General features: G+C 40.2%; 1 protein-coding gene across 4 annotated transcripts in view; it reads right to left on the reverse strand.

Annotated features, from left to right (window-relative positions):
* The window catches only part of ARHGEF7 (Rho guanine nucleotide exchange factor 7), a 190,424-nt gene that overhangs the window by 15,836 nt on the left and 162,239 nt on the right, over nucleotides 1-12,349 (reverse strand). For 3 of the 4 annotated variants that reach the window (XM_069757914.1, XM_069757915.1, XM_069757916.1), the window contains exons 15-18: nucleotides 10,562-10,701; nucleotides 6,141-6,362; nucleotides 4,589-4,682; nucleotides 3,244-3,333 (exon numbers count right to left, since the gene is read on the reverse strand). In XM_069757914.1, the coding sequence (XP_069614015.1) occupies nucleotides 3,244-3,333; nucleotides 4,589-4,682; nucleotides 6,141-6,362; nucleotides 10,562-10,701 (546 nt within the window). Of the gene's footprint in view, nucleotides 1-780; nucleotides 958-3,243; nucleotides 3,334-4,588; nucleotides 4,683-6,140; nucleotides 6,363-10,561; nucleotides 10,702-12,349 lie in introns of all 4 variants that reach the window. The other variant, XM_069757917.1, reaches the window with a different exon arrangement.

Raw genomic sequence — 12,349 nt, forward strand, 5'->3', positions numbered from 1 at the left:
TATCACATATGTACAAGACGGGAAGGCCTCCTTGATACCATCATATAAGTTAGTTGCATGATGAACAATTTAAACAATAACAATAAGAACATAACACAAAAGAAAATATTTAAATACTGTAAAATACACACAGGCACGTTAAATAAGAACACAAACAAACAGTGACCATAGCAAATGCTGGCAAGGTCGGAATTTTTTCCTCAGGCACCACCAAGCGCTCTTCCTGCCACTCGTTTGCTATGCTGCAGAGACTTCCCTCAGAACTATTGTACCTTGAGAACTAACCTTATTTATGGAGTTATCTCTATACAAAATTATATATTCACAAAGATCCGCACATATTTGCACGGGTTCAGGTTTCCAAATTACAAAAAAATAAAGAAGACACAGAAAATTAGCACTTTAAAAGAAACATCCAAAGACATAATACTTAATCTGCCAGAGTTGAAAAAAATCCTCACATTCTCGTACATAAAACTAAGCTAGGAACGTACAGCAAGCATTTCAAGAGCGTGAGGTATATTACCAATGGACATTTTACCTTTGTGAATAGATTTTTTTTTTCTCCAGCAGAAAAAGGAACCTGGATCCATATAATATACGGTATATATACAAACAGTGCCAGATACTGCCTCAGTTCTTATAATAGTCACATTAAAGACAGAACACAAGTAAACATCAAGAAAAAAGTAGATTGTGGTATAACAAGCATTTTGTTAAGAAAAAAAAGTTTAGAAGTGCATTAGTTCTGGTGAGAGATATATGAGCAACAGCTCTTACGAGAAGTAGACCCCATTCTGTAACTATGGGCTGTCCATATACTGTCATAGTCAGAGTCTTCGGAGAGGTCTGAAGGCTCCAAACGAGAAAGACTACTGCGACGACCCAAGGAGTCTAGACTTGATTGGTCATCATCAGCCAAGACGTGATTATGCATCAGATCAGTGCCTTGCCATGCTAAGGATGATGTATGGGTGAAATGAAATGGCAATGGTGGGAGGCAAAGATGGAAGGAATGAACAGAAGAGGAGGAGAACAGGACAGGAAAAGCCACAACCAAAATCATAACATGAAACAAAACAAAAAGCAAAAAAAGGGTGATGGGAAGAGAGGGAAAAAGAAAATATTGTTAAAAAGGAGACCAAAGCTTTGCAGATTTCATTAGTTACTTGTTCATGAGATAAGACTTTGCAGCCAGAAGTAGATACAACTATTGTTAGGTGTGCCTACATTTTGTCTAGGGACTGGTCTACTGGACTCCACAAGTAACTACAATACAGTAGGGTGATTGACAGAACACATCAGAAATGTCACAAAGTTAGGGGAGAGGAAAAGGCCTAACTACAAGTTTGAGAAGTTCAAGAAAAGAATTAAAGAATTTTATAGTATGCATATGAACATTTGGGATTTATATCCTTCATGAACAGAGTTTAGAAATTAAGGGATGTTTTCTCTACTAGGCTGTACCACAACATTAGGATTTGTAGGCGTCCAACTTCTCGGACCCCTGCTGATCCAGAAAACCAAAAAGGTACACAGTTCTTTTCGGCATTTCTCTTGCACAGAGGTAGTCTCTGTTATTGTGAAGGGAAAGGAAAATGTCTGTTTTTTGCCCTTATTAAGTAGATGGGAATGTGCTACAGTTCAGCATATCAGCACACTTTATTCTATGGATCAGTAGGAGTGCATGCAATGGTATTCCCATCAGTTAGGGACGGCATGTCCTAGTGATATGCCACCATTTAAAAATGTTGTCCTCCTTTGAAGACAAAAGTTATTTTGTTATTCTTTACACTGAAATGCAGATATTTGAGGTTTGCAGTCAAATTTTATTAAAATAAAAAAAATAAATTGCACCATCTGGCTTTTAGAGGCTTTGTTTTCCTGTACATTCAGCTTTACAAACCCTCCGTCAGACTGTAATTACAGACAACTGACTGGCAGACTCGGTTTAAAAAAAAAAAAAAAAAAGTCCCCAAATGTGAAAAACCTCTTTAAGATGGCCTGGATCATGTACCCATGTTGTAAGCAGCCATTTTGTGGACTGATCGCCATAAATAAAACAAACATTATTAATTAGCTATGTAAGCTACACCCTAGCATTAGCGAAAACATCGCTACAGATTGCTGGAGAAAAGGCTTCTTCATTACATGGCTGAGAAGGTTACTTTATATACAGCTACTGCACAACAACAGCATCAGACACAAATGTAACAGGCTGGGAGACATCATTACGCTATTAAGGAGGGTGCAGAGGCATATCACATGAAGGAAGGAAGCAAAATGGAAAAGCTTGATAGAAACGTGATTGCTCTTGACCTGGCCTTGATAAAATCATTCCTTAAAATTATTTATCATCTGCAAAGCACATGGGAAAAGCTGCTTGGTTGTGATACATAAGCAAATCAGCAGGATATCGAAACAGAAAGACTTTTCTGTTTCTTGCAAAGTTATGAAGAACGAGGCTGGGAATCTGTGGTTCCGGAATATAGACATCTCTGCTTACCTGCTGCATAACAGTACAGAAAAGCAAACACATCCAATCTACCAGCCGTGAAAAATAAACACATGCGTGTAAAACACCAAGATCTTAGAGATAGATATTAGCACACCAGGAGCATAGATATGAGTAACTTCATGTATAGAATGTTAATAGATCGATTCACGCCGTGAAAGCATTTAAAGCCTAAAGGCTCAAAATTAATAGGATGTGTTCATACTTTTGGTTATACCATGGTTTCAGCAAAACTGCACCCAAAATCGGGTATAACTGAAATATGTGAACACAGCCTTACATGCTCTTATTAGCGGCATTACACTAAAATGTTCACCTTTTCAGAGAAACTACATCAAAAACATGAAATATTAACAACAATCTACGAAAAAGTTTAATGTGGGATTAGTTGGCACCAATCCAATTTTATTCATTATAATGCCAATATTAAGCCGAGATTTGTAATGTAGAACAAAATAAAATAATAAATAATAATAATAATAACAACATAGGACCTCAAGTATTCAGGATTACTAGAAAAATTATGCACATTATAAGCCAAAGTGCACTCTAAGAAGTATACTTACGAGTCATGTTCATTCAGAAGGTAACAAACATAACAGACCAATACGAACATTCAGTATTTTTCAAAAAGGCAAAAAGAAAAAAAAAAACTTTTCGAACAAAGAAAATATTTTGCTACACAACTGTACTTTAAGAAAGCCAAAAGAAAAATAGAGTACACTTACTGGAATTTAACGTTTGACGTGTTTTGGCACTTGTACAGTAAGCCTCGATCACTTTCAGAATCTGGGCATCTTCCTCCAGTGCTGCTGTGCCTGGAAAAAAAAACAGATGTCAGAAAGAGGCCTCAACAGGTTTAGGAACAATTAGTTTATTTTTCCCAACCTACACATGAAACAAACATTGCAATACTTGCTTCACTAATGCAGGAAAGTCATTAATTTGGATCTTCTCACTGTGTGAAAGTTCTGCTGAAGCCACGTATATTGGTCCCATGGTAACCTTTTGGTTTTCCTCTAAGGAAATCAGCAGTAACAAAACATCTAGATGGCTTATTGCGCACGTATGAAGCGACAGGTTAATTGGGCAGGAGATGAACACAATCTACAGGCATGCCCCTACTTCAGGAAAAAAAAAAAAAGCTATGTATTCAACAGTGACCAGCCCGAAAAAGGGAGGAATGTAGAAACTGAAATTGTTGAGATGAAAAGCTTCCACTACCTGTACTAGTTAGAGGAAACTAATGTGGAGAGTTTTTTTTCCCCTTTACATTTTGTTGGCAATTGCTTTAAGTCAAACTTCAAAGAAAATTGCATGTCTTAAGATCATGCTTACTCTAAAACTAAAAATACATATAAATTAAAAAGGACTTGTTACCGAGTCAGAAGGGTCCAGATTTTACTTTATTATCTTCCCACAGCTCACCTGAGCATTTTGCCTTTTATTTTTCTTTCATTTTAAATCTGCCATACAGTCCCAGAGATGTGGATCTTTTTATTTAGCGCTACCAAGGGAGCATGGATCACAGGGTAATTATGCAGAGCGGCCTAAAGACAAGCCACTAAGAAATCCTGTGACCCATGCCTCCTGGATACAGTCCATACAAATTAGCAATAAATAAAAAGTCCATAGCATTGGAACTGTATGGCGGAATTTTTCGATACAAAAAAAAAAAAAAAGCAGGAAAGGGCAGCAGCATGAATAAAATGCAAGCAAAAACTGGATTTTCCTTCTAAAATTTAAATTTTCCAGAGGACTGCAGGACTATAAAACAAATGGAACTGTTAATCATCCTACCCGGGTCCAGCGCCGCCTTTCTACCGCTGTGATAGTCTGTTAGTCTTTGTTATCTAGGCATGACGCCAGCACTGCAGCACATCAACAAAGGCTGGGTGGCGAAACATCGGAGGAGCAGCGCTGGACCCTAGAAGGGCAAGGGGCAGCTCAGTTTGTCATTTTATAGATTTGCAATCGTATGGAAAAATTAAATAGAAGAATTTAAAAATCAATTGATTGTGTAGCAAAAGTTTTTTAAAAAAATTGGACTCAAAGTTTTTCCTCAAAACATACTTTTTCTCAGTGCAAACTCTTCATCTGATGGCTTTCGTTCAGGCTTGCGCTTGGGAAGTAATTTTTTCATAGTTTTGGGGCTTTTACTGAGATCCTGTTAAAGATAAATGGAAACTTTAGTTAAGCACAAGAAAGATCTATTATTATTATCACTACTACTACTACTATTATTATCAAACATATTCTAATGTTCAAACTTCATGACCCGTTCTAGAAAGAACACAAAAAAACAAAACTGGTGGTCGTGTCTGTGAGTTAGTACTGTGTTGGAACCTGATCAGTAGCTTTTTGAGGACAATTGTAAAAATAAACTCAGCTACCAACTCTCATCAATCACTCTAGAGTACTTTGTCATTCTTCCCTTAGCCAATTTAGGAATTGAAGACCATCATTTTTGTTCTACAGAAATTTCTGTCTTGAGATTAGATCTTTCCTACAAATGGCTTCATAGAGTGGGGTTGCAACCAAAACACAAGCCTCAAAAAGTTATAAATTTAATTTAAAGAACATACATACATTAAAAAAAAAAATCTGAAAAACAGATGATTCAAACTCAGTCAGCCTCATGCGTTCTTAGGCAGGTGGTAGACAATCACAAATGGTAGTGTCTAAGCAGGAACAGACACATTAAATGACAGCTATTCAGGAATAGAAGGCAGGGGAGATATGGTGTGAGGGTCCTAACGGTGGAGGGGACTTGACACCATTTGTTTACCAAGGACGGAAAACAAGTTGTCATAGAGGGAACAGACCACTAGAAGGTGGCAATGCATAGTGTGCAGATCTGCTCTACATGCTGTTCTACAAGGATACAGAGGGGCTCACCCCTTACCTTAAGAATACAAGACATCCTCTAATAAGGTGTGAAAAAAGCAAAAACAAAGTAATGAGCAATATGCTGGCCAGCCAGTATAAAAAGCAGTCTCTGAATTAGTTTTATCATGTATTTGACCTTCTGTTCTTCAAAAACATATTTTTATTCACAACAAATTATTTGAATATCTACAGATGTAAAAACAAATGGCAGTCATGGAGCGGGGTCAGGGTGTGTGGAGCAGACTCATGTCATGCATCCTCCACATGCAAGAGAAGCCAGCCATGTTAAATAGGCGGCGCTTGTCTATAACAACCGCAGATGAAACATCGGCTTCCATCAGCTGCCCAGGATGGGTTCACAGAGGACTGATTTGTTACTATGGCAGATAAGGGCCTACCGAAGCCCCCCCTGTCCTTGCCATTTTGGTACTTCTGTGAAGCTCCATAGGTAAGGGCCAAAATTGCAATTTTTAGGTCACCCCCCCCCCCCCCCCCCCCCAAAAAAAAAAATAATAAAGTCATGTCTACTCCCGAAATAGTATCTATAGAACAGTTTACTTTTAATGCAAAAAACAGGCCTACACACAGCTCTATCGATGGAAAAATAACAAGTGAGCAAAAACAAAAAATGCTCATCCCACAAGGAAAAATAAAAAAAAGGTCAGCGACTCAGATCGGGACACTAACAGGACATATCTGCCATGATCTTACATTCTAAACTGAAGCTTTTCCTTACCTCTTTGTAACACAGTGCAGCGGAAGGTCGAAGAGGAGGAGCGGGACGCAAGCAACTCAAGCTCCATGGCTTTGATGTTTTGGGTGGTTCTAACGGGCTCCAGTTGATGCTGTGCGGCGTCCCGTGGTGTGAAAGGTGCGGTAGTGTGTGATATGCTGGCGTGTGAGGTGCTGGCTTGCAGTCTGAATGCTTGCTTGATGGTGTCACTGGATGTGAAGGAAGCTGACAACAAAATCAAACACTATATTATGCCAAGCCAGAAGTAACAAAATGAGAAGTTATATTAGTGACGTCAATGGAGAGGGATTTTATTGGAGGACAAGGATGGGATCTCTTTCTAAGGAAAGGGTTTCCTTATAGCTTGCCTCTATAGATAATCAGCCCATTTTTATTCCCCTATTATTGTAAAGATCTTGCACAGTATACAAATAGCTCCAAGCCATTTCATGCCATGAAAGACTTTCACCATTACAATAAAAGCTATTCTGGAAACATACTTTTAATTAAAGGATATGTAAATGTAACCTTTACCTACAAATCAACAGTCTTCTCACATAATTATGTAAAATGTGCACACTTGGCTAGAAATGTATTAATTGAAAGATTAAAGGCATATGAAATGCTCAATAATACATTCAATTCTAGCAGGGAATTTTATTTCACAGGTAATTATTTTCACTGTAAATAGTAGTAGGATGGCAATCCTTTGGTTTAAATCAAAGTAAGAAAACAAAAAAAAGCTTCAAAACATCTTATCTTCTGAGCGAAAACTACTGTATATATGAGGACATTCTGTAAAAGTTAAGAGGTGTTCCACTACTTTGATATTGATGACCTACCGATCAATACTAGATTGGTGGGGGATCAACACCTACAATGGGTTGTACTGAGATGAATTGGAGCCATCTGCAGAATCCAGGAGTGGCCACTACACCGTGTGTACAGCCTTACACTCAAAGAGTGTCTCGTGGTAAAAGTCTGAGGTCACTAAGTGACAGCAGACTTCTGAATCCTTACAGTGCACGCACTGCACACTGTCGCCGGTAAGACACGGCAGTCATGTGACTAGAAGTATGCAATCTGCATACCTCCAGCCACAATCTGCGTAGACGTGATCGGCCTCGCTCAGTGCAAGTGAATTGAGCTAAGCAGAGCACGGCTATTCGGCACTAATGCAAATTGCATACTTGCCATCATGTGACCACCCATTCATACAGGCTACACCGGAGAATCCTGACCGTGTGCAATGAGTGCGCTGTAAGGATTTAGAAGTCTACAGTCACAGAGCGAGCGCAGATTTTTCTCACAAGTCCGGACAACCCCTTTAAACGATTTTAGTCTTCTCCAGTTTCCAGCACAGCTCTGGCTCACGTGACCACTCTGCAGCTTTACAGCAACTAGTGTGTGGGGCAGTGCCGCTTTCCATTGTAAAGATGCACTTACACTGGCTGACAATCTGTCAGATTCTAATGCTAATGACCCCAACGTTTATGAAAATTGTATGTGAATGGGTTGAGCGACAGAATGTGCCCAAAATCGCTCGTTCTTAATGAATGAAACTGTATCTTGAAAAAAAATTCTCGCTCTAATTTACCAAAATTGTGTAATGTAAATGGAGATTGTTCTCTTTTTTTCAACGATTTAACCAGTAAAAAGGCAGAGTGGAAATTCAAGTTCTAAACAAGGAACTTCACATTATAAAGCAGTTCAGTAACAGCTGGAGCTTTGGAACAAGCACATATTCATATACATATCTAGGGCCCCTGCTCTTCTCCATTTACACCTTTGGCCTGGGACAGCTCATAGAATCTCATGGCTTTCAGTATCACCTCTATGCTGATGACACACAGATCTACATCTCTGGACCAGATATCACCTCCCTACTAACCAGAATCCCTCAATGTATATCCGCTATTTCATCCTTATTCTCGGCTAGATTTCTGAAACTTAACATGGACAAAACAGAATTCATTGTCTTTCCCCCATCTCACGCGACCCAACGAACCTATCCATTACAGTAAATGGCTGCCCACTCTCCCCAGTCCCACAAGCTCGCTGCCTCGGGGTAATCCTTGACACTGATCTCTCCTTAAAACTGCATATCCAAGCCCTTTCCACTTCCTGCCGCATTCATCTCAAAAATATTTCACGGATCCGTACATTCCTAAACCAAGAATCTGCAAAAACCCTAGTCCATGCCCTCATCATCTCTCGCCTTGACTACTGTAACCTGCTGTGGCCTCCCCTCGAACACTCTCGCATCCCTCCAATCTATTCTAAACTCAGCTGCCCGACTAATCCACCTGTCCCCCTGCTATTCCCCGGCCTCTCCCCTCTGTCAATCCCTTCACTGGCTCCCCATTACCCAGAGACTCCAGTACAAAAGCCTAACCATGACATAACAAAGCCATCCACAACCTGTCTCCTCCATACATCTGTGACCTAGTCTCCCGGTACTTTCCTACACGCAACCTCCGATCCTCACAAGATCTCCTTCTCTACTCCCCTCTTATCTCCTCTTCCCACAATCGCATACAAGATTTCTCTCGCGCATCATCCCTACTCTGGAACCCTCTACCACAACATATCAGACTCTCACCTACCATCGACGCCTTCAAAAAGAACCTGAAGACCTACCTCTTCCGACAAGCCTATAACCTGTAGTAACCACCGATCGACCAAACCACTGCATGACCAGCTCTATCCTCGCCTACTGTATCCTCACCCATCCCTTGTAGATTGTGAGCCCTCGCGGGCAGGGTCCTCTCTCCTCCTGTACCAGTTGTGACTTGTATTGTTCAAGATTATTGTACTTGTTTTTATTATATATACCCCTCCTCACATGTAAAGCGCCCTGGAATAAATGGCGCTATAATATTAATAAATAATAATAATTTGTACTCCGGGAAAAAATAGTTTTTCTTTACTAATTTGCTTACATTATCTTAGTACAGCATCAACAGAAATCTTTTCACAATATACTATTAATTCACGTATTCAAAATAATCATAACACTTCTGGGATTTGACGATTAAACGCACCTACACACGTCAGATGTCTGAACACAGTGCTCAATGTTACGATGCAAGAATTGCTATTCAACCATGTAATTCACAATCTCGTCCTGTATAAGCTCGTCTGACTCCGCACTCCTTTACTTCTAGTACCACTGGGTTCTTTCTCCAATGGGTAATTTTCACATCATCTATGGATCTCTAGACAGCACAGTGATCCCATCCCGTATTGTAATGGTATAAGTGGAATTTTCCTTTATTGTCCAAGAAGGACATTCCACACGTCCCATCCCAAGCCTGATGAAAGTACATTACCCGAAACCTTGTGGTGTAAATGTATTTAGCCATTTGTATTTTGTTGTGCTGTTCACTTTATTTGGCACACACATACATATACATAATTTCAAAATGTTCCTTTCTGTGCGTATTCTTAGTGTACTACTCCTTTATACATTATTAATGTTCTGAAGAATTATTCCTGCTTTACTCCAGTGGAAGAAGCACCCAATTTCTTCTTTGCCACATGAACCGGAGGTTGAGCAATCCACCTTTTGTCTATTGACATAGTTTGCTACTTGTCAGTTACGATTGTATCTTTCATCGCTTAGCCTATTATCTGCTCATGTAAATAAATGTTTACACCGAGACATTTACTTCCCGTCCACACACAAACCCATGTGAGAGGTAATCATCTGATCAGGTCACGTGACCCAGAAGATGATCAGAACGGCGCTGCAAACTGGGGAAGACAGCAATCGGTAGGCATTTTAACAAGGGAATCTGTCAGCAGGTTGTGTTATTTCAATACAAATAATATTTAATCAGCAAAAGATTACCACTACAGGACTAGGTGCCTAGTGCCATGTAGTCCTCCTGCTCTGAGTAAACCCACCCCAGCACTGATTGACAGCTTTCTGCCTATGCACAGTGTACACATAGCTGCCAAACGGTGTGGGCGATGTAATACAGAGCTCTGCATTCAGAGAACTGCAGCAGCTAGTGTCTCACCTCACAATATGATATGAACCTATGCACTATAGTAACAGGATGAAAAAATTAACCTTACTTGTGATCTCAAACCACATACAGGATAATATTCACAAGTATAAATTGCCTGCTAAGGAATAACAATCTACAGCGCAGGACAATTTCTGTTGCAGATTATTTCTGCAGTGCGTGGATGAGATTTGCTAGATACAACAGCTTATATCAGACGTAGCCAGAACCTAAAAGGTACTGATCTAGATTCCTGTGGTTCCCATGCTACAGGTGTAGCAGTGTCATGGACGCTGCTCTGCAGGATTTATAATAATGCGATCATGTGCAATAAAACTGGAGACATTCCAAAACTGCCTGTAAAGGTCAGGTATATGCAAATCTAAAACACGATCAGAACACGAGTCTTACGGTGTGACAGGGCACAGAATGAGGTTTTATTGTTGGGGTGGTCATAGAAGTGAATTTCGTCTGTTTATGTAGATGGTCAACCCACTCCTGTAGATCTTGTTGGTTATTACAAGACACTGTTATCCGTTCAATCATGTTACCTAGAAATAGGATGAAAGACATTAGCAGCTGCAAGTTCAGGCACATTTAGCAATAGTGTAAGGCCGACCATTTACAAATTGGCACAACGTGTACTAAACGTATCAAACATACATGCAGAAGACACTGCAAATCAACGTGCACTTGAAAGATTTTTGTTTGTTTTTCTATCTTCTTCATCTCATGTCTGGTATAGCGTGCAATATTTGGAGGCAAAAACGGACATCTGCCCATGTAAAAAATTTACTCAAGTCTATTCAAGCACCATGTTCTGAACTGATCATCAAATATACGTATAAAATCAGAAACATATGAGTAATGCTATAAAGAACACAAAATCTCAGATGTTATATTGTATATAATCACTAAATTATATGTGACAACCGCGGCTTCCATGATGCTCACTGCTCCTGCACGGACGCGCTCAGATTCTCCTGCTGCTGGAATGACAGTGGGAATGGAGTTCTCAGCACTACCAAGTAACATCTCATTAAGTGCCCCAAGATAACACCATTTTGACATTAACTGTGAGCATCTCCTTCATTTACTTTATCCCCCTTTGATGCTTGCTGCTTATGAATGGGCATCATCATACCAGGGAAAAGGAAAAAGCCCCCAGCTTGCATGTCGCTGCCCCCTTGGTTGAAATGGAAATTTGTGTACTGGGTGCTCTAAACTTCAAAAGCCCTCATCTCTGCAATGCAATGGAGAGAGAGGGGAAAAAAAAATTCGAAACACTCACGTTTTTAACCATCCTTTTTAGCGATATGTAAAGTTTAAAAGGGGTTTACCACTACCAAACAAGTAGAGCTTAAACAATCGAGCGGTGGAATTAAACTAAAAACAGTGACCACTCGCCTCTTGGAGTGGCGACGTTCCATCCATGTTAGCAATGCGGTCCCCGGCAGCGACGCAGCTTTATTATGTCACGTGCCGTGTACAGCCCTGATAAAATTTTATAGGCTGCAGCTGACAAGCGGCCAGTGATTGGCTGTAGCCGGCACATCATAAGGTCACGCCACTGCTGGGAACAGCAAAGCTGCAGGAGGCGAGTATACATGGCTCTTTTTTTAATTATGGTGCTGAATTGATTAAGCAGGGGGGGTTGTCTTGTAGTAGTCAACACCTTTAAAATAAGAAAAAAATAAGGTGAAAGGTCCTGTTTATAAGAAAGTCATTTCCATTTTCTTTTGCTGCTAATGTGTAATCTTTTGTGCTTTCTTACATGGGTAATAGTGGGAATAGAGGCATCCTGGAAACCCAAAAATGTCCCAGTATACATTAATGAGATCCAAAAATATTGGATGTATAACAGAACCATCAAATATATGAAGAAACCCTGGAACAGAACTTGATATTGACCCCCATCAATAAGACTATGGCAGTTCACTAACACCTCTACCAATGGGCTGTTTGCAGCTCTGGCAGCCGGATGTAAACAGTTAGTGAAGTTGGGACTCCACAGCGCCATTCACTGTGTAGTGGCAATTGCCAAGAACTGCAGCTCTGCTCCTATTAAACTGAATAGGGGCTAAGCTGCAGTTTTCGTTAATGGCTATGGGGTGCTGGCTTCATGGACTGCTCAAATCCCACCAGAGAAGCTGCAAACAGCTGACCGGCAGGGGCAGTAGTTGTCAGACCGCCACCGAT

The sequence above is a fragment of the Ranitomeya imitator genome, chromosome 3 (genome assembly GCF_032444005.1).
Source record: "Ranitomeya imitator isolate aRanImi1 chromosome 3, aRanImi1.pri, whole genome shotgun sequence".
NCBI classification, from domain to species: domain Eukaryota; kingdom Metazoa; phylum Chordata; class Amphibia; order Anura; family Dendrobatidae; genus Ranitomeya; species Ranitomeya imitator.